We start from the raw sequence: 21,842 nt of genomic DNA, 5'->3' as shown, positions 1-21,842 counted from the left end.
TTCTGCTCCCCAAAGGATAGTTTGTTTTTAAGCTTTGTGCTTTCACATTATTGATTTTTTAAAATACAGCATAGGTCTGGGGAACCTCTTTCACCCTGAGGGCCAAATTCAGTTTTGGGGCAGTTCCCAGGAGCTCCAGTCCATTGGTGGGAGGAGCCAAAGGCAAAGGGGTGGGGCCAAAAACAGAACAACAAAATATACAAAATACCAGCCGATGTAAGCTTAAAGCTCTCACTGCCAGGAATGAAGCCTTAGGAGAGGCCTTTCAAACTTTTAGAATGGGGAAAGAACTGCACAGAAGCCAGGAAAACACCAAAAGATGGGTGGTCAGGGAGGGAGAAAGGGGGTGGAGCCAGGGGATGGGGGCATGTCCATCTGGGAATCCCCAGCAGCCAGACTGGGACTACAGGCAGGCTGGATATGGCCCGGGGGCTGATTTTGAATTGATTTAGAACGACCGCATTTGATTGACTTAAAATTCATTGGGTAGAATCTGAAAAGAATGACACACGTTCATGTTTTTAAGACAAGAAGCTTCTCAGCGTGTGCAGGCATTGACTTTGCTGTGTGCTTTTTTCCCCAAAACCAACAAAACCCAACCAACCCGTATTGAAATGTGGCTGCAAAGCAAATCCCGCTAGGTCCCTGTGCTCTGTTTCTCGCTGCTGCCTGCCCAGCCGAGGCACTCGGGCTGTTTGAGCCAGGAGAGGAAAGCGAACCGCCCTCGGTCACGAAGCGCTGGCTGAGCAGACACCTTCTGAATTTTACATGAGCCCGATGGAGGGCAGAAATGTTCGGTACCTGTGTGTCAAAGGGAACGGCTCATCTTGGAGCTTTTAACGCTCTGGTTTTTGTCTTTTCTTTTTTAATCCTCTGTCTGGAAACCAGAGACAACCCAGAAGCCACCCAGCAAATGAACGACCTCATCATCAGCAAGGTGTCCGCGGCTCTGAAGGGGCACTGGGCAAATCCTGACCTGGTGAGGAGGGTTGGAGCTTTGCATTCTCTCTGTCTGCTGTCCCTCCCTGGCTACTTAAGTTCCTTTGCTGACAGGGTGTAGTTTCACCTTCAGCTCTGTCGAAATGGCCCTGAGCTCCCAGGTTGTGTGTTTGCCGACGTCCATTAAAAACAGTTGCAGTCAGGTCAGTTCCGCGGCCGAGGTGTCTGTTCGGAAACCCTCCGGAAACAGATCAGCTGCCTGCAGCAAAGCTAGCTCCCATGCGACCCCAAGCTCCCCAAATTATGTTGAAAGGAGCTGGCTGCTCACGATTCTCTCTCCTTCAAATCATTCTTGGTTGGCTCAGTCTCACAAAACTATTAATCCAGAAGTCCCAGCAGGATAACCTTTATTAGGACCAACCTAAAGATTGCAAAGGAGCAAGCAAGCTTTCAGTTCATCAAATCTCTTCATCGGGCTGGATGTTTGGTTCATGTCTTTGTTACGTTACTATCTCACCTTTCCTCATTAGGAGCTGAGGTAGCACACACAGTCCATCCCTCTCATTATCCTCCCAACAACCCTGTGAGGTAGGCTGGACTGAGAGAGGTAGTGACTGGCTCCATGATTGAGATGGGGACTGAACCCCATGTTCCTCTTTCCTAGTCTCATTCTCGAACCCAGCCTCCTCCGACCTGGGGCCCTCCAGACGTGCCTGACTGCAGCTCCCATCGTTTTTAGGTAGCATGACCAATGATGAGATCTTAAGTCCCATGTATCTGGAGGGTACCAGGTCAGGGAAAGCTGCTCTAACCACTGCATTGCACTGCCTCTTGCGCTAAGCAATGTCCCTGTAGCCGCATGCTGAGATTTTTTTCCTGCCACTTGCATGACCTCACTCTAATGAAGTCTGGAAAATCCAAGCTCCCAAATAATTGGGAAGGGACAACACTATTCTGGTCTGGCTGATAGCGCAGCCCTCTGTTACCCCCGTCATGCTTCTCTCCCCTCCCCCCCCCATTTGCAGGCCAGCAGCCTCCAGTACGAGATGCTGCTGCTGACAGACTCCATCTCCAAGGAGGACAGCTGCTGGGAGCTGCGGCTGCGCTGCGGTGAGTCCCTGTTTCCGACAAGCCAGATAACGGAGGCTGCATGTGGGTGAAAGCGGACTCCGTGTAAAGGGCAGGAGAGCCTGCAGTTGGAAGGATGGGGGGCTGGTTAAGAGAAGGAGCATCTCGGATCTCCTGCCCCACATTAGCAGACAGTTCCCCCACCACTGTGGAGTCCAGCTGCTAGGAGATCCCAGCCTGGGGGAGAGCCATGACCCTCCCACCAGCTGTAGACCATCCATCTGCCTCCAAGGTGCTTTTCTCCCCTTGTGGGGTGAAGGGCAGCGAAGGCAGGCTAGATCTCTCCCGTCACACCTCTCTGCAGCTGTGGGCACATTTCTGCGGGCCCCCATGCACCTGTGTCACTGCTGCCATTTGGTGCTGGCGTCTGCTGCCCTGACACCCGTTTGCCCTTGCTCACTCTCCAGCTCTCAGTCTCTTCCTGATGGCAGTGAACATCAAGACGCCGGTGGTGGTAGAGAACATCACTCTGATGTGCCTGCGCATCCTGCAGAAGCTAATCAAGCCTCCAGCTCCAACTAGCAAGAAGAACAAGGTACCTTCCCCTGGTCACCCTTCTGGACTGTGACCCGTGGAATTCATTGCTGCTTGAGCAAATTCTCCCGGCTAGAATGTGCTTGAGGAAAATCCCACTTCCGTACATGGTTTCTGATTATGGACCCTACGGAGTGTTTCGAAGCAGAGGGGCAGCGGGAAGGCTAGTGCATATATCTACGAAACAAATTCTAGACAGGTGCATCCGAATGCAAATCAGTTTGAGCACAGTGAGACCACTTCTCTGCCTACGACCCTAGAATGGGGTTAGGCACTGGTGAGGCCTCATCGGGAGTACTGTGTCCAGTTCTGGGCACCGCACTTTATGAAGGATGCAGACAAGCTGGAGAGGGTTCACAGGAGGGCAACAAAGATGATCAGGGGACTGGAAACAAAGCCCTATGGGCATGTTTAGCCTTGAGAAGAGAAGACTGAGGGGAGATATGATAGTGCTCTTCAAGTACTTGAAAGGTTGTCACAGAGAGGAAGGCCAGGATCTCTTCTTGATCATCCCAGGGTGCAGGACACGGAATCATGGGCTCAAGTGACAGGAAGCCAGATTCCGGCTGAACATCAGGAAAAACCTCCTGACTGTTAGAGCAATACGACAATGGAACCAATTCCCTAGGGAGGCAATGGGCTCTCCCACACTGGAGGCATTCAAGATGAGGCTGGACAGCCACCTGTCAGGGATGCTGTGACTGGGATTCCTGCACTGAGCAGGGGATTGGACTCGATGGTCTTGTAGGCCCCTTCCAATCCTATGATTCTATGATTCTTAGGCAGAGGCTCTTCTCTTGGTACTGCCGCCATCGGAGGCCCACTGGGTGGGGACCCAAGACAGGGCCTTCTCAGTGGCTGCTCCCAGGCCTTGGAACTCCCCGCTGCAGAAGGCGAGGTTGGCTCCCCCTCTGCTCTCCTTCTGCTGGCAGGCAAAGGAGTTCTGATTCAAGCAGCCCTTTGGCATGTAAGCTGGTCTGTTGCTGAAGCGGGTTCTCTTGGGTTGGGCGCTGTTTTTTATTTCTTTTATTGTTGAGTTCTAAATTGTGTTTATGCGGTGTTTTCATTAAGATTTTGTTTTATTTCCGTTTTTATTGTAATCCGCCTCGAGTGAAGTTGTTTGGTAGAAAAGCAGGATGTAAAATAAATAAATAAATGAGAGCCCAATCCTATGCACATTTAGACAGAAAAAAGTCCTAAAATTCCCAGCATGCCCCAGCCAGCATGGCTGGCTGGGCATACTGGGAGTTGGAGGACTTTTTTTCTATCTAAACATGCATAGGATTGGGCTCTAAAATAGAGGGACACTACCCGTTAATGTTGGGCTAGATAAACAAATCGTCTGACCTGGTGTCAGGCAACTTCTGATGCCTCTTAAGAGTGGACTTGGTTTTTTAGATTACCCCTCGAGATAAAATAAAAATAAAATCTTGCCCCGCGTCATTTCAGCTCAACTCTGAATACAGTCCTTAAAGTCCAGATTAATTTAGTAAGAACACTGGCTGGCAGCTGCTCTCTGGGATTTCAGACACGGGTCTTTCCCAGCCTTCCTTGAAGATGCCAGTGATAGACCTGAGGACGTTTTCCATGCGAAGCAGGGCCTTTGCCATTCAAAACACCCTTTAAAACTTTTCATTTCCAACTCTGTCCAAGTTGAGAACTCCAGGAATTGGGTCCTAGCAATGCATCTTGCTGGGGGTGAAGTGTGTGGACTGGCAACAGGGCCCATGGGGAAATCCCTCATGTTTGGGTCGATGCGCATCCCGATTTACACGGGGGTTCCCTGTGTGCAGCATACCTGAATCGCTGGGGTGCAAATGAGGTCAGTTCAGCTGCTGGGCGCAGGCAGCTTGCTGTGACTTCTTAAGCTCGTCATGGAGGTTTCCTTTTGCTTTGCAGGACAGCCCCGTCGACTCCCTGACCACCGTGAAGCCATACAGCAACGAAATCCACGCTCAGGCCCAGCTCTGGCTCAAGAGAGATCCCAAAGCTTCGTACGAGGCTTGGAAGAAATGTCTCCCTGCCAGAGGTATGGCCCATCCTAGGAAAAGTTATCCCCCACCCCCGGGGCAGACCCGATTCTCTGGCTTTTAATCTTCTCTTGTTTTTCCTGTACCCATTTCTCCTTTTGAGCAGGGCTAATTTCTTCTGTTGGACATTGCTTCATATTGGTTGCCAGTGTCCTAATGCAGCGTTGACTGGTATGCCAGGGAAAAGCTCCCAGTCCATTGGACGTTTTAAATTCTTGTCTGCACCTGATCTCCAGAGGTGGCCCTGGTGTCTCCAGGAAGAGACAGACGCTTCTTGATTTCATGGGCTTTAAAACTTTCACCTGCTTTTTGTCTCTACATAAACAGAGAAATGTTCTCGTTTATCCGAGCCAGATGGAGTCCTCCCAGTCTCTCTCCCCTTTTCAGATGCAACCTGAACTAACGTTCACTTGAACTCTCCCTCTCCCTTTAGGCATTGAGGCCGATGGGAAATCGCCCAGCCGAACGGAGCTTCGCCATCTTTACTTGACCGAGAAGTACACCTGGAAGTGGAAGCAGTTCATGAGCAGGCGGGGGAAGAGGACTTGCCCCCTGGATCTCAAGCTGGGCCACAACAATTGGCTGCGGCAGGTACGACGGCTCCCCCCACCCCAACCCCTGGACGCCTGGAGCTTCTGCTGTGCAGGTGTAATGAGGCTGACTTTGGCTTCGGCGCAGTCCAGCAAACCAGGACTGCTGCTAAGTGCCATCAGCTGGAGCTCTTAAGGCACAATCTTATGGGTTGTGCCTTTGCAAGACAGGAGTTTCTGACCTCGGAGGCTTCCCTGCATCCAGTGCCCTGCCAGCCTGAAGCCACAGAAGTGATCTTCGCCTCCCCGTCCTCCAATCACAGCGCTTTTCACTAGACAGGGTTTTTTGCCTGTCCAGCAGTGGGGCTTCGGAGAGGGAGGGAAGGAGGCTGGGAAGGCTTAGGAGAGCTTGTATCCTAGCCTCTCCAGTTTCCTCCCCTCCCCACCCACCGTAATGCCCCCTTTCCCCCCCTCTGAGGTCAATTTTTCGATCTCGAAGGCCAGCCGCCATAGTTCTTCCTGCCTCAGTTGCAAGGGGTCAGATCTCCAGTCCTGTGGCCCCTTGGGCAAAGTCCAGGGCGCATAGGATTGCTCTCTTACTTTTATTTTATTAATGACAATTGTATGCCACCCTATAAACAGAGTTCTTTGAGCGGCTTACAGTGTGTATCCCGGGGAGCGACATATTACCCCTTTCTCCAAGATACGTCTTGCTTTCCTCTTTGTTGGGTGTAGGCCTTTATGTCATCAATAAATTTTTGGGAAGTGTTTATATTGCATCTCACACTTCTTGTTTAGTTAGCATTTTTACGAAGCGCTATAAGGGAGGCTAGTAGGACTTATCCCCATATTGCAGACATGGTGGGTGAGGACTAAGGCAGAGAGAGAATGGCTTGCCCATGGCCAGCGAGTAAGTTCATGGCAGTGGCAGATTTGAACCAGCAACCTCCTGGATTGCAGTTGGTGTCACGGAGGCCTCCAGAACATGAGATTCTCTCCTCCTATCACCCAGGAAGGCAGGCATGAATCAGAGAACTTTAAAGGAGGAATTTCGGGACTCCAGGAGTAAGAGGTCACCTGGGCAGTTGAGGCTGATTTGCCCCACCTTCTCCCAGATGAGTGCCTTTCACATCTTTCAGGTGTCCTGCCTCTTGCTTTTTCCTGCCGCTTGTAGGTCTTGTTCACTCCTGCCACCCAGGCTGCCCGGCAGGCGGCCTGCACCATCGTTGAAGCTCTGGCCACCCTTCCCAGCCGGAAGCAGCAAGTCCTTGATCTCCTTACCAGGTACTATGTCTCGGGCTCCCTCCTCTTACACAGGGGGAGTGGGGAACTGGTTCACATGTGACCCACTAAGATGCCTTGCAGAGGTGAGGATCCTTCTGCACTTGAATTCCATGCCCCTCTCTCCTCCACCCACCCCCCGGACTGAATAAACCATCCCTGCTCTCCTTTCCACGTGTCTGTGTTTGGCCAGGGCTTCCCTCTTTGCAAAGAAGTCGTCGTTACAGTTTGGGCTTCTGATGCCCCTGTGTTTTCCCCATTTCCATTAGCTACCTGGATGAGTTGAGTGTGGCGGGTGAGTGTGCGGCAGAGTACTTGGCTCTCTACCAGAAGCTCACCAAGCCTGCCCGCTGGAAAGTCTACCTGGCAGCGCGCGGGGTCCTGCCTTACGTCGGCAACCTCATCACCAAGGTACGGAGCAAGTTCTCTGCCCCCGGCCTCATCCCCCCAGGGCAAATGCAGAGCTCTGCGGGAGTGCACATGGAGGTTTCGCTCGACAGGGAGGCCTCTTGTTTATGCCAGCAGAGGGGAACCTCTTTTAGCCCCTGGGCTGAATTTGGGGAGGGGCCATAGCTCAGTGGTGGAGCCCCTGCTTTGCACACAGAGGGTCCCAGGTTTGATCCCCAGTATTTCCAGGTAGGGCTGGGGAACTTCCTGCCTGAAACCCTGGAGAGCCACTGCTGACAGTCAATGTCGACAGTACTAGGCTAGATGGCCGTGGGTCTGACTCCGTAGGAGGCAGCTTCCTATTCTGTTTTGGAGAAGCTCCTGGGGGCTGCATTCTAGTGGTGGGCAGGGCCGGAGGCAAAGAGGTGAGGTGAAAGGCAAAGGGGGCAAGTCCAAGATACCAGAAATACTGAACATACCAGCATATTTTAGCTGAAAGCTCTTGAGTACCCATAATTAAGGCTTAGGAGAGGCATTCCAGCCTTTTAGAATCGGGGGGGGGGGGGAACTGCACAAAAGCCAGGAAACCACTGAATGATCGGTGGTCAGGGGAAGGGGGGTGGAGCCAGGGAAGGGTGTGTGGCCACGTGGGGAAACCCAGACGCAAAATCTGACAGGGTGGGGCAGCTCCCTGATTCATAGCTCTGTGACTAAGCCCCCGTGCTGCGTTCGCTCCCTGCATCTCCCCCGCCACTTCCATCCCATGCGTGGCCTTCAGGGCTTTGCCTTCCGTTTTTAGGAAATCGCCCGTCTCCTCGCCCTGGAGGAGGCCACGCTCAGCACTGATCTGCAGCAGGGGTACGCCCTGAAGAGCATCGCCGGTATGTTGCTGCTTCATGGAGGCTGAGAGGCCCCCCCCCCCACCCCGGCCCTTGTGGCCCACGTGCATGCCTCCCCCCGCCCCCAGCCTCTCAGGGCCCCAGTCCGTCAGCGGGCTCCCCTGCCTTGCCTCCTCAGGCCTTCTCTCCTCCTTCGTGGAGGTCGAGTCCATCAGGCGGCGCTTCAAGAGCCGCCTGGTGGGGACGGTGTTGAACGGCTATCTGTGCCTGCGGAAGCTGGTGGTGCAGCGGACCAAGCTGATCGACGAGACCCAGGACATGCTGCTGGAGATGCTGGAGGACATGACCACAGGTAGCTGGGGCGGGGGTGGGGGCGACGGAGGCCAGGCTCTTGGAGGATGGGCCCCTCGGAGTGGGGAGGGCTTCCCCTGCCTGTGTTCCTAAGTAAATACAAAGCCCTAATTTGGCTCTGGGGGGGTGGGGGTGTTGGTTCAGACCCGTTTTATTCTCACTGTCCCGGCAGAGGCTTACGTACCTTGAATAGAGAGAAGTTGAACAGCACACCATCCACAGTCCCAACATCCATGGCGGGAAAAGCTGCTTATCAGGAAGTTCCTGTGAGGCTGACATGCTCTCTCTTGCTCACTTCCTCGGCAGGGACAGAATCCGAAACCAAGGCCTTCATGGCAGTGTGCATTGAAACGGCCAAGCGTTACAGCCTTGATGACTACCGGACGCCTGTCTTCATTTTTGAGCGGCTTTGCAGCATTATCTATCCGGTAGGGGAGCCAGCCGGATCCCAGCTAGCGAAGGGGACTGCTGGGGCTGGCTCAGCCTTAGAGGGAAACAAGGCAACTGCCTGCAGGGCCAAAATCCCAAGATGCCTAACTCTGCTATCTGAATATCTTGGAGAGAAAACGGCTGCCTCTGTTTTGGGGGAGGAGGTGCATCAAGGCAGCAAGCTGACAGCCGCTTGTCAGCTGGGTAGGTGACCCCCCTGGGTTCCAGGGGAGACAGTCAAGAGAGCTTTCAACTGCTCAGGGCCAAGACACAGTAATAAAGGGGAAGATGCAGAGAAACAACATAACGAAAATGAAGATAGGTGTGTGGTGTTTACTCTGGATCTGTTTCCCAGTCTTCGGATAGTTGAGGAGCGCTTTTCTTCCCCTGCACTAAAACAGGAGATGTGTTTCTCTCGTACACTCCAAAAGGTTTAACTTTTGAGACAGTGTAAGAATTAGGGTTACCTTCCCAGACCAGTGACCCACACAGTGGCACAACGAGAGCCTTGTCTGTGGGTATTTCTCCCGTGTGTCCTGCGTCTGGAGTGATAGAATGTTGGAATTGCACCTGACACAAAGATGCAGCGGAATTATCTGTCTCCCATCCCCAGTGGGGACTGTGATGAGGAAGGAGACAAGGCCACAGTGGTAAATCGTACAGAGGTGCAACGGGCAGCCTCTCCCGTGGGGGTGGGTGCTACCATCTTCCTTTTTTTCCCGTGGCACAGAGTTTGGGACAGACCGGCTAAAAGTGACCCTCAGCCTACAATAAAAGGCAGCAGAAAGGGGAGAGCAAAGTGTTTAACTGGCTGGTTCCAGGTACCACTGGCCCTCCTTTCATGCTCGCTGGTGTCAGCTGCGCACTCGGAGCCAGCTGAGCTTCGGGGCGGGAGGCTGACTTGGTTTTCCACCTGTTGCCATTGCTCCCTTCCAGGAAGAGAACGAAGTGACGGAGTTCTTCGTCACGCTGGAGAAAGACCCCCAGCAGGAGGACTTCCTCCAGGGGCGCATGCCGGGGAACCCCTACAGCAGCAACGAGCCGGGCATTGGGCCGCTGATGCGGGACATCAAGAACAAGATCTGTCAGGACTGCGACCTGGTGGCCCTGTTGGAGGACGACAGCGGGATGGAGGTGAGAAAGGCAGCAGCCAGATCTACAAGGCGGTGGCCAAATAGGGGAGGTAAAGGTGAGGGGACAGGATGGGTGTTGAGCAAATGGGGAAGGTTAGGGGGCAACCAGCCACAGGCTTGTAATTGCTCAAAGCAGTGAAGGGTCCCAACCCTGTCCTGGAAGCTCCATTTCCTTCTCATCATGGAAAAACGTGTCATGTATGGAGATGCTGTCCGTGGTGTCAGACCGCTGGTCCATTTAGACCAGCCTTTGCCAACCCGGAACCCTCCAGATGGGTGGCGGTGGGATGCTGGGAGCTGTAGTCCAGCACATCTGGAGGGCACCAGGTTGGCAAAGGCTGGTCCAGACAGGTATGATGCACTCCATCAAGCCTCGGCCCAAAGTGCTGTGACGGGTCTGGCTGTTGTTGCTGTGTTGGGAGGAATATACATGCTCTCCGGGCTCAGAGATACTCCCCTGTGAACTTCGCGCATTCACAAGGCTTCAGCACTGGGGAGCACCGCTGCATTGTGAGCGGGGGTGTGTGTGTGTGTGCGGAGCTGCTTCCATTTCCAGATGCTGCAAGCCTGCTCTCTCCTCCCGCTCCCTCTCTGCCAGCGTAGCTTCCTTGCACTCAGTCAGACCCACCGTTGGTCTATCTAGTCCAGGGCTGGCTGCCGCTCCCACAGGGCCTCGGGCATCTTCAGGCTACCTGCCCGGGCTTGAACCTGGGACTTCCTGCGCACCAAGCAGGCACCCCGCCACTGAGTTGCGGGCCCTTCCCTCAAACGCCTGGGACCATTGGATCCTCCCCCATCACACAGTAGCTGCAGTGACCTTTGCACACTCTTAAAGCAGCGTTTAAAGAAGGAGCAGCGGTAACCATCGCCCGTAGTGACATGCACCCTGCTTGTGGGTGTTTCTCCCCTCTCGCCTTTCAGCTTTTGGTGAACAACAAGATCATCAGCTTGGACCTCCCGGTGGCTGAGGTTTACAAGAAAGTCTGGTGTCCGACCAATGAGGTATGGCTCCTCGCCTCCTTCCTGTGGTCTGCTGCTCTGGGCCACTCCCAGTTGCATCTTGCGATTGTAAATGGTTTTTCTCTCTATTCCATCTTGGCTTTTGCACACTAAAGGCACAATCCTGTGCATGTTTAGACAGAAAAATGTCCAACAGCGCTCAGCATGGCCCGGGCAGCATGGCTGGCTGGGGAGTGCTAGGCGTCGTAGGACTTTTCTCTGTCTAAGCATGTGCAGGATTGCGCCCTAAATGGCTTCTCTCTCTGCTGCCTCCACGTGACGGCAACTTGGGATACAAATGCTGACTTCGGTTAACAGCCGCAAAGGTTTTACCTGTCACCCACGCATACGTGCGTGCAGGAATAGTTTGGCCTCTTTGTCAAGAGATTTGTCCCCCGCCCCCAATCCCTTTTACTCTGAGGCATGCCAGTCACAATTGTACATTTGGCTGCTGCCTTTCAACGCTACTTTCATGCTCCCTCTGCTCGTGGCAAATAGGTACAGCTGGGGACCCGGGGCTGCTCCATCCAGCTGCGTTTCAAAGCAACAGACACTGCTGGGATCCTGAAATGATGGGTTTTTAAAAATATGTATTTCTTTAGAAGTATTTTTTATCCCACGCCTCAGCCAAAAGCAGGCTTCCAGAGTGACTTATGTGCAATCAGTGAAACCCCTCACAGGCTTACTGTCTAAAAGGACACGACATGCAAGAAAGAGGGATGGGGAGGGAAGAGGAAAAAATGAAGTTGTCTTTCAGCAGGGCTGGTGGAATGGCCCCTTCTCCCCCGTCACCTCCCTGTGCTCGAGTGGCTGCTGGTGGTGACTACTGAGGGAGGAGGATCCCTTTTTCCTGGACCTCCTGGGTCTCAGTGCCGATGGGCAGGCAGCATTGAGTAGAGCAGATGAAGAAGTGTGTGCTGGCCTGGCTTGGTATAGGCCACTTGCCGGGGTGTAAATGTAGGCCGGTGTTTGCAGGCCGGTTGGAGATCAGCCAAAGGAGAGAGGTGCTTTATAGGTTCCGAAGGGCTTGTTTCTCTGCTCGGCAGTTACATTGTGGACCGCCCCTGACCAAAACAAGATCCAGCAGTGGATTCATGGCCCTGCAAGCGTGATAAGATCTTTGCTGTTGTGGATCAAAATCCGCAAGCAAATAAGACAATATTTCAGATTATAAGCCTGCTCAGTGGAGTTGGCTCTGCCAACTCCGTTAAAATCATGTAGTCTGAAATTATGAAGCAATGAGCATTTTAGTATAGAAGCTATATGTAACAAAATGGAAAAGGGCCGTAGGTATATGCTATCAGAAATGCAAAATATTCAGGACATTTTTGAAGACAAGGAAACTTTGGAAGGGGCATTGCGGGGGGTGGGGGGGATTAAGTATTTGATGTCTTTGCTTTGCCTATCAGTGCCAAACTTTGGATATTATCCTCTGGAAAGCCTCTAGGAATGAATATGTTAAAATCACCCTGCCTTGTCATCTGAGTTCAAAAGCATCTCATGTTTGTTGAGAAGCAGTCGAGAGATTAATGCATTCAGATGCATGGATCTGAATGGCCTACGTTTCGAATAGACTGACAGTTCTTGAATAGAGACCTGCATTTCAGAATTTAATATTCGAAACGTTGTAGAGGACTGAAGGGTAGCTGTGATGCAAGGGTGCTGACTTTTATTCTCATTTATTTTCTTCTTGAGTGAGAGAGAATTTCACAGATTGGTTTTAGCACTTCACTATCTACTTTCAATTATTTTCCTGGTCAGGGCCCTGGTGTACAGTTTCTGTATGGTTCCCCCCAACCCCTGCGCACCTGCATAATGGCCACGGGAAACTGGGTTTGGGCTTCAGTGTCCTTGTTCACACGTGATACTGGGAGGTCTCTGTGAAGTGGTTTCTACCATGTCAGTTTCACATAGTGGCTGTTAAACCTTTGACAACCCCATGGTCCTTGCCCTGTGCCAAAATTAAGCTGAGATGTTTATTTGGTTCATTAGATGATTTAAAACAAATGTCTTAGGGCACGATCCTGTGGCCATCTGGAGGGCCATAGAACAGTCCAGATTCTTGAATCCAAGGTCAGAGACAGTACTCCGACCTCAGACCCAGGAGTCTGAGCTCCCCTCCCACTCTCAGCCAGCGCGGAGAGAACCAAGCCAGCTTCCAGGGGGCATTCCCAGGGGCGAGGAGGAGAGGGGACTGGGGATCTCCTCTCCTGCCCTGCTTTTTCTGCTAGACAGCCGTTTTGGGCTCTCTGGTCATGGGGGGCCGAGTGGGAGAGCAGGCTGCTGTACAACACATGGGCTGTGTCGTGCACGCAGATCTGCTCTCCCCTCCCAGAACGCCCCCAGCCCCGCCCCTTTACAGCCGCTCTGCGCTCCTCTTCCGAGCGTGGAGGACGGGTCTTCTCCACGCTGCCTCAAAGGCAGCGTGGACATGGGGGGAGGCCGGTTTTCCAGGAACCAACCTCGGAGCGCAGGCACCAAGGTCGGTTCCCGGAAGAGAGCATATCCTATGGCCATCTAGCCGCTGTCTAGCGGCCATAGGTTGCTCCCTAATAAACTGATGACAGTTTATTAAGAGCTCCTAATAAACTATTGTCAGCATCTTTGGACTTGGTCTCTCTTCTTGGTTGTTCTTTTTTTTTGGGGGGGGGGGGTTGCGTCACCTTCTCCTAAGAAGGCCTGATGCAACATATGAGGCTTTGTTTACATACACAGAAAGCTTTTTCTTATTTGGAACGATTATTTTTCCATCTGCAGATTTAATTGCTCAATTAATTCACAGTTCTTTGGTTTCATAAGTATTTATATCCTCTTCTTTTGTCTCTGACCTCCCACCCCCAGACAGCTTACACAATTTAATGAAAGAGCAAAACACTGAAACATGACCAAAAGGCGAGATACTGTTAAAATTGTCAGGCAGCCAAGACAGAAGAATGTCTGCCAGGACTAAAGTTCATCCTCTTTTAATTGATTAAAAGTTCTGATGAATCAAATTAAGATATCTGTCATCCAGCCTTCCTCAGCCTGGTGCACTCCAGATGTGTGGGATTGTGACTTCCATCATCCCCAGTCAGCATGGCTGGGGATAATGGGAGTTGCTGTCCAACACATCTGGGGGGCACCAGGCTGGGGAAAGTGGCTCGTAATCAGATGACCGCCCTATTAAGTATGTGTAGCTGTTTATTCGTTGCTTGTTTCATCCTGTCGCTTGAAATCAGCTTGGGGCAGGGACCTGCTGCGGCAAATGCCATGTACCACATTGGCACCATCTACATCAGTGATTTAATTTGAATGTGCCCTCAGCCAGTGATAGCTGGTATTTTCCATGCCAGGGAAAGAACTCGAAGTTCTCGAAAAAGAAGTTTTTGGTTTTCAAAGATGGCTTTCACTGATCCTCCCCCCAGCCCACGATGGCGTGTTTCAGGGAAACGAATGCAGCCCAAACCCACCTTGTGGGGGCCTTTCCCTGTTGAATGCAGGTGTGAGGATTTGTCCTTACTGAGGCTTAGAAGATGAGCCGGGGCATGGGGACCTTTATTTCGATTCTTTTTGATGTTACACCCCACCTTTGGACACTTAACTGGCAGGTTGTGAATGCTGCAGCCTCTTAAAAGCATTAGACCACACCACAAAGGTGGCAGGATGCTGTGTGTGGATATGTGAGGAGATTCGTTTCTTTGGCCTGGGAGAAAATGGTGGAAATGCACGCAGCCCCTCTTCTTCCTGCCCCCCTCCCCCCGCCTCTTGGATCTCAAGGTTCCTAGAAGGCCATCCCAGCCATCCTGGGAGCTTGGGCAGCGGGGGCGCCTACTGTAGGAGGAAGGACGCCAACCTGCCAGATCGCGGGTCGTGCGTGACTGTCGCCTGTTGCATCTCGGCGCCACTTCCCAGGATGCTCTGCTGCCATCCTGAAAGGCCGGGGGAGTTCGTCAGCATTACTGTCAGCGAACCCGGCTTTCATCTGCCTGCCTCCTTCTGGAGCCCCAGCTCTGGTTCCCGAGCAAAATAGGCTCACAAGACACTAACCTCGGGGCGGTACTTGTTTCCCTTGTCTCTCTTTCACCCGCTTTCCCTTTGTTCACTTGCCATTTTACCAGAGCCCCCCGTGGTGCTAATTGCGGGTCTCTAGCGCGGCCTTTGAGCAGATCTTCCCCTGAGGGTTTTCCCCGACGATTTCGGAATCTTCTCTGACATTAAGCGCTGCTTATTCCACATTAGGCTTAGCGGCAGACTTCTTGACAGGTCCTCTTCTCTCCTCTTGCTTTCCCCCAAAGAAGGTCTCCTTCTCCCAAAGCCAGGATTTTCCCCCACCCTCCATTCTTTTCTGCTCTGTATTCAGACTTAAAATGGTATTAAAATAGAAAGTTCAGAGAGAGAGAGAGACAGCCAGGGCTTCGGGCATGAAACAAGCCCCCTCCCCACAGGGAAAGTTGTAACAACTCCCTACTCTGCTTAGCCACTTTCCTAATACCCTGTTTTACTTAAAAGCTTATTAAACTGTCACTCTTCACTCTCCCCCCCAGTCGTCTTCCCGTCAGTGGGAGATTTGTGTTTCTCTTTTTTTTTTTAAGCGCCAATTTAACACATCATCCCATTCTATATATTTATTGTAGTTTTAGAGCATAGGTCCATCCATATAACTTTTGTTCAAAGGGGTAAGATATAGGCCTGGTTTGCACGTAACCCTAACCCATGGCATGAGTTGGTGAATTCTGGGTTGTCGTGATGTGTGAACCCAACAAACCACTGGTTAATCCTGAACAAGCCGAAAAGAGAGGCCACGGTTTGCTGTTGGATTGTGAACACCGGGCCTTTTAAACCATGGGTTGTCGTGACAGGCGTGCTCAGGACTATGGGTTGTTTCGCCAGGCTACAGAGGCAGCAGGCAAGAGGGGCAAAGAAAATAAAATGAAACCAGCTGCTCTGTGTGCCAGTACCACAGCACCACAAAGGCGTTTGGGAGACAGGGAGGAAGGGGAGACCAACAACCTATGGATTGGGAAAACAAACTGTGGTTTCTTTGATCACTTGCCAGACAAATCCTAGGCAGGGCAACAAACCCTGGCTGAAATAAACCATGGGTTAGCTTGATGTGCAAACCAGTCCAATTCTGTTTTCTCTGCCCTGCTTGCAGGGCCAGGTCAGCCCTGCTAAGAAATATGTTTTTAAGGATTGCTGCACCTCCTTCACACTTGTGGCCAAGAAGCCATATTTTTGTTGCTGTTCCTTCTGCCTCCTCCGCAGGGAGAGCCGATGAGGATCATTTACCGCATGCGAGGGCTGCTGGGAGATGCAACGGAAGAATTCATTGAGTCGCTGGACTCCACTACAGGTACGACGCTTTCTTCTCCCTCAGCGGAAGACGAGGAGGAGCGTCTGCAGAGATCCCTCCTTGGTCAGAAGGGGGAACTGAAATCTTCAGCAGGTTGCCCAAGGAGCTCTTGCAGAAGCTATACGAAGCTGAGGTCTCGTCCTCCTTTACGGGTGCAACCCTATACGTGTTTAGACAGAAAAAAGTCCTACAACGCATGGCTGGCTGGGGAATGCTGGGAATTGTAGGACTTTTTTTCTGTCTAAACATTCATAGGGTTGTGCCCTATGTCCTCTTGGATCATTATGAGGCAGTCAAACGAACTGTTTTGCCATCTCTACATGGCCAGGCGTTCATCTGGCAAAGCCCCAGAAGTTGGTCAACATAGTGAGCTTCTTGGGAATGAAATGGTAACAGCAGAATTGGTCAGTTCACACACCTTCAGTCAGCCGTCCCATTGAGAGTAAAAAGGGCACCTCACAGAATCCTTGGAGGGAATTTTCCATCCAGATCCTCTTGATCAGGGTTGTAGAACCTTGGCTCCCAGGGTGAAATCCAGCCCTCCTGGATTCCATTCTGGTCCCACTCCCTTCCCTTGACCCTGCCCCCTTTCCCCCAACCACCAGTTGTTTGATCCCCCGCCCTTTTGAATGGTTAAAATGCCCCTGCTAAGGCTTTGTTGTTGGCAGTAAGCGCTTTAAGCTACAATATACTGGTTCTTTGGCCCCGCCCCTTTTGCCTTTGGCCCCACCCACCCCTGGAATGTGGCCCCCGAGAGCGTCTCCAAAATGGAATCCAGCCCTCGGGCTGAAAGCGGTTCTGCACCCCTGCTGTAGCTTTTCTTCCAGGGGAGAGGGAGAACCTGGCCCTGCCACGCCCGAGTTCACCCTCCCCCTGCCCCAGCTGGCTGGCGTGGTTTCTCCCAGCTTTGTTGATGCCGTTGCCTCTCTCCTGTCAGCCTCTTTCTTTTCCACAGATGAAGAGGAGGATGAGGAAGAGGTGTACAGAATGGCGGGCGTGATGGCGCAGTGCGGCGGACTGGGCTGCATGCTGAACCGCTTGACGGGAATCAAGGACTTCAAGCAAGGCCGGCACCTCCTGACAGTGAGCCCACTCGCCCTCCCTGCCCTCTCTGGGCACCTCTTTCCGGTTCACAGAGGGCGGACTGAGCAGCAGGGCCGGCGGCTGAGTTCTTACAAGCACTTAGTCTCTCCTGCGAGGGGCTGCCTGCCTGTTTCCGCTGGGGCCCAGAATTACCCAGGGGCCGGGAACACGTGGCTGGATTCCTTTCTCTTCCGGCTTTTGTGCTTTTTGAACTAGATGGACCGATGGCCTGACTCTGTACAGCACAGCTTTCTGTGTTGCTTTTCCCGATGCCAGGGCCAGGAGAAGACTCGATAGCCTCCCTCGGTGACATTCTGCCCAGAAAGAAGGAAAGGAGCCAATCTGGAAACTTTTATATTCGCTTCACCAGATTGACCACCTGACATTGTGGGCTAGGAACATCTTTGGCGTGACTCTCCCAGCTGGAAGTGCATGCAGTTTCCCCCTTTGACCAGGGGGTGGCAGACGAAGCCAGGGCCTGATCCGCTGGGCTCCCAGTTTGAGTCCCGTAGCACCCAATACATGGACACCTTTCACAGTAAATATTAAAATGAGGTCATGTGTTGGGAATAAAGCTGGTTCTGAAATCTTTGAAGGTGATTGTTGTGGGTTCTACATGCTTTGCCTCATAAGAATGCGAGAAGAGCCCTGCTGGATCAGACCAAGGCCTCTCTGGCCCATCCTTCTGTTCCCACAGTGGCCAACCAGCTGCCCACAAGTAGGACAAGAGCACCCTCCCGCTTGTGTTCCCCAGCAATTGGTGTACAGAGGCATGCTACTTCTGACCCTGGAGGGAATATATAGACATCAGGACGAGGAGCCTAGCCGTACCCTCCGCAAATTTGTTTAATCCCCATTTAAAGCCATTCAGAGTTGGTGGCCATCACTCCATCTTGCAGCAGCTATGTGCTGGGCGAAGAAGGAGTTCCTGTGATCTGTCCTGACGCTCTCACCATTCAGTCTCATGGGATGACCCCGTTCGCTTCTAGTATTATTGTGAGAAGGAGAAAAGCCTCTTCCTCTCTGCTTTCTCCACCCCACACACAGTTTTGTGCGCCTGTCTCCTCCCTGCGCAGGTGCTGCTGAAGCTCTTTAGCTACTGTGTCAAAGTGAAAGTCAACCGCCAGCAGCTGGTCAAGCTGGAGATGAACACCCTCAACGTCATGCTGGGGACGCTGAACCTGGTAAGACAAACTCTCCCGCCGCAGGCAGGGGTGGAAACGGGAGGCTCTGGCAGTCTTCACCTCCTGCCTTGGAAGTTGTCCTCCCATTCCATGGGAAGAAAACGAGAGCATTCCGTTAGTTCCGCCGCGCTGCACCCCCTTGCCTGTGCCTTGTGCTAGAGGATGCTGCTGGGATGCTTTGGCAAGGTCTTGGGAGGCTAGGGTGACCGTTGCTGTCCTCGCCTTCTCCCTCAGGCGCTGGTGGCTGAGCAGGAGAGCAAAGACAGTGGTGGAGCGGCTGTGGCAGAGCAAGTGCTCAGCATCATGGAGATCATCTTGGATGAGTCCAACGCGGAGCCGCTGAGCGAGGACAAGGTACGTGTGTGGGACAGGGCTGGGGGCAACACTAACGCTCCTTGTACTGCCATAGGCTCTGTAACTGGGGTGGTGTCCCTTCCTAGGAAGCAGGGAAAAAGTTTGTTAACTCTATTGGTGGCTTTTGATGGACAGATTTGCTCTTCTCTGCTCCAGGGGGCAGCCTTATTCCTCCGTGTGCTCATCCCTTCTTACTCATGCTTGCATTTCGTCATTTGTTTCCCCTGTTGGTTGCTTCAGTTTTGTATGCTCCTTGGTGGCAGAGGCCTGTCTGCGGTAGCTCCCACAAGATGAGGGCCCCCACTTAAAACTAGGCCTAAAGTAGCCTGGTGCATCTGGCTTCCCTGTCCAAAATGCCCCCAGTGCGAGTAACTAATCCAATTGCAAGACCTAAGGTTGTACCAGGATCCCTTCTTCCATTATCTTCCTCCCCCACCCCCTGCTCCAAACGCTGTCATTATTCTGCCAGCTCTGCAGGGGATCACTTACTGCTGAGAGCCATTCTTGTCTTTTCAGGCTGGGGTTAAGACAGGTCTGACCCTGAGAGGGTTTTAATGGCAGTCACAGGAAGTCAGGCATCCATCAGTTGGATGGATTGATAGAGTTTTACTATTGGCCTCCTGGGAGGGACTTTGGAGCACGGCTTCCCTGACTCCAGGAGGCTGCTTCTGGTTTCTCTACATATTGCCAAAAAACAGCTCATGTTGTGTTGCAAGGAAGTGGGTGAATGAAGTAGTCGAAGGTTGCTGTAAGCCGAAGATGCGTAGCAACAGAGGAGGCTTTCTGTCGTCTGTCTTCACAAGTCACTGCTCTGGTCAGGCCTCCTTCTGATCAGCCTCCAAGGTCCTTAAGGGGTGCCCTTCTGCCACATCTCTGCATCGGCTGTAATTCATTCTATTTATTTGTGTATTTATTATATTTCTGTACCGCCCAGTAGCTGAAGCTCTCTGGGCGGTTCACAACAGTTAAAACCAGTGTGAAGACACTGTTGTCAGTGGCAACAGAACTTGCTGGCAAGTGACTTTATGAGGAGGGGCTTCGGACACTTGCCTGCCCACCCCCTCGCTAAGAGTTGGCCCCTAGGGAATGTGGCTGGTTGACCAGGGTCTTAAGGTCACAATAGCTGGATCTTACTGCAGCCTCTGATCCTTTCACCACACTCAAGGGGGTGATAGGAGCTGAAGGGCAGTCAGGAGCCCCCTGGCGAGACTGGGGGGTCTTTTCAAACTCACCTCTCTGGCAGTGCTAAAGTGCAGGCCAGACCCTAAAAGCTGTCTCATTGCGTGCCTAGATGGGTAAAAACCCTGTTTTCCCAGCTTATGCGTTTAGCTGCGCAAAGCAATGCTAATACGGTGGCACCTGCTGCCCGGGGAGCTTTGTTTTTGAAATGGAAGGCGTGGGATACTCAGGGGTGGGGGAATCTATGGCCAGTGTGCTGTTTGACTCCCATCATGATGCCCCAGCCAGGATGCCAGTGGACAGGGGCGATGGAGGGTTGCAGTCCCAACAACACCTGGAGCGGGTAGGGGCGTGTTTCATCCTTGCCTGTCCTCCCCCCACAGGGCAACCTCCTCCTGACGGGCGACAAGGACCAGCTGGTCATGCTCCTGGACCAGATCAACAGCACCTTTGTCCGCTCGAACCCCAGCGTCCTGCAGGGCCTGCTGCGCATCATCCCGTACCTGTCCTTCGGCGAGATGGAGAAGATGCAAATCCTGGTGGACCGCTTCAAGCCCTACTGCAGCTTCGACAAGTAGGGCTGCCCTGACAACCGAGGGGACAAAAACAAAACCCTTTCCTCGGTTTAAGTCTGCAAATGGGGCACTTAACAAATCTGTACGGGAGGGACACCGCGGGTGTAATGGAGTGGGATGGGGGGCGTCATCTTTCCCAAGAGACCAGTCAGCACACCGTTTAGCGTATCTCAGGTTCAATGCTGGTTCAGTTCCCGAGAATTTGGACAGTTTAATGCCACCTTCCCTGAGCTGAGTCCCTCCAGATGTGTTGGGACTACAGCTCCCAGCACCCCCAGCCAGCAATGGCTGGCTGGGGGTGCTGGGAGCTGTAGTCCCAACACATCTGGAGGGTGCCAGGTTTGGGAAGGCTGGTCTCATGGTTGGGTTATATTAGGGCAGTCTGTGCCTATGCCCTCTAGGCATTACGCAAGCAGAGCACAGGTATATGCTTTGGTCTTGCTCTGCTGGTCATGGGGGTGGCTGACCAGTGGTGCCAACCACTGGTGATCTTACTCAGCCCTCCCCTCTGGTTTCTGAGATTTCCAGCAAGTATCACCTACAGCATTTCAAGCATCTCCTTAGTCATGAGGTCTAGAAACTCGTGTTCTCTCCCCACCCACATCTCTTTTTAAAGAAAACCCGAGCTTCTCACAAATCTAAATCCTTCCGCCTCTTGCTGCATTGGTATGCATCAGTGTTATTGAACGTTTAATAGATATTAATTTAGCGAGTATTAATTGCAATAATTAATGCTCGAAAATGGTGAGTAAAAGGATAATTTTAGCTTGAGTGTCGCATCACTATTTTACTCTGCCTTGGGAGACATTTTTGGCCATAATGTGGAAGAGCCCTTTACAAGCTCAATTCTGCACAAAGCAGGCGAAGCAGGCCAGAACTGGGCACGCAGATTACCTGAATGTCTGCAAAAGAGAGAGGACACAATTCGCTCAGCTTACTTGGAGAGGAGGATGTGAGCCGCCTTGATGCCCCGATTGCGGATGGGTTGGGGGCTCAGAACACAAGCCCGCTCTCCACTGTTTTTGCTGAATCCCCGTCTCTCCTCCTCCTTCAGGTACGATGAAGAGCACAGCGGGGATGACAAAGTCTTCCTGGACTGTTTCTGTAAAATAGCTGCTGGAATCAAGAACAACAGCAATGGGCACCTCCTGAAAGATCTCATCCTTCAGAGGGGGATCACACAGAATGCCTTGGACTACATGAAGGAACATATCCCCAGTGCCAAGAAGTGAGGGCTGCTATTTATTTGGAATATTTATACATCACCCTTCATTAATCAAACCACAGGGTGCTGTACAAACTACGTTAAAGCAACAATTAAAATACAGAGATAAAAGCAACAACAAAGAAAAACTGCTGAGTGTGCTATTAAAATCCAATGCCAATGCCGGGTATACAGATCCTTTTTCAGATTGGAATTGCCCTTAAATTACAGAAAAGCCACCACCACCACAGGACGAGTGTTTGAGCCGCACGAGGGGCTGGGGCGGGGGCATCGGGCTCTTCTCGGGATAGCTGGATGCCTCCCTGTTGAGAGCAGCCTTTCAACGGCTGA

General features: G+C 52.3%; 1 protein-coding gene across 12 annotated transcripts in view; it reads left to right on the top strand.

Annotated features, from left to right (window-relative positions):
* Positions 1-21,842, top strand: part of UBR4 (ubiquitin protein ligase E3 component n-recognin 4) — a 129,447-nt gene that overhangs the window by 98,877 nt on the left and 8,728 nt on the right. For 8 of the 12 annotated variants that reach the window (XM_084821753.1, XM_084821751.1, XM_084821748.1 and 5 more), the window contains 18 exons: positions 889-979; positions 1,965-2,049; positions 2,475-2,602; positions 4,501-4,630; positions 5,065-5,222; positions 6,336-6,445; positions 6,712-6,853; positions 7,629-7,710; positions 7,847-8,020; positions 8,326-8,447; positions 9,385-9,582; positions 10,503-10,583; positions 15,825-15,912; positions 16,850-16,995; positions 18,072-18,179; positions 18,414-18,533; positions 20,096-20,286; positions 21,342-21,515. In XM_084821753.1, the coding sequence (XP_084677879.1) occupies positions 889-979; positions 1,965-2,049; positions 2,475-2,602; positions 4,501-4,630; positions 5,065-5,222; positions 6,336-6,445; positions 6,712-6,853; positions 7,629-7,710; positions 7,847-8,020; positions 8,326-8,447; positions 9,385-9,582; positions 10,503-10,583; positions 15,825-15,912; positions 16,850-16,995; positions 18,072-18,179; positions 18,414-18,533; positions 20,096-20,286; positions 21,342-21,515 (2,328 nt within the window). The remainder of the gene's footprint in view (positions 1-888; positions 980-1,964; positions 2,050-2,474; positions 2,603-4,500; positions 4,631-5,064; positions 5,223-6,335; positions 6,446-6,711; positions 6,854-7,628; positions 7,711-7,846; positions 8,021-8,325; positions 8,448-9,384; positions 9,583-10,502; positions 10,584-15,824; positions 15,913-16,849; positions 16,996-18,071; positions 18,180-18,413; positions 18,534-20,095; positions 20,287-21,341; positions 21,516-21,842) is intronic. The other 4 variants (XM_084821752.1, XM_084821750.1, XM_084821749.1 and 1 more) reach the window with 1 other exon arrangement.

This window comes from Heloderma suspectum, chromosome 15 (genome assembly GCF_057233095.1).
Source record: "Heloderma suspectum isolate Gila_16-S chromosome 15, 16-S_ref, whole genome shotgun sequence".
Taxonomy (NCBI): domain Eukaryota; kingdom Metazoa; phylum Chordata; class Lepidosauria; order Squamata; family Helodermatidae; genus Heloderma; species Heloderma suspectum.
The sequence above is the reverse complement of the archived record's forward strand: the minus strand, read 5'-3'. Positions and strand labels throughout refer to the sequence as shown.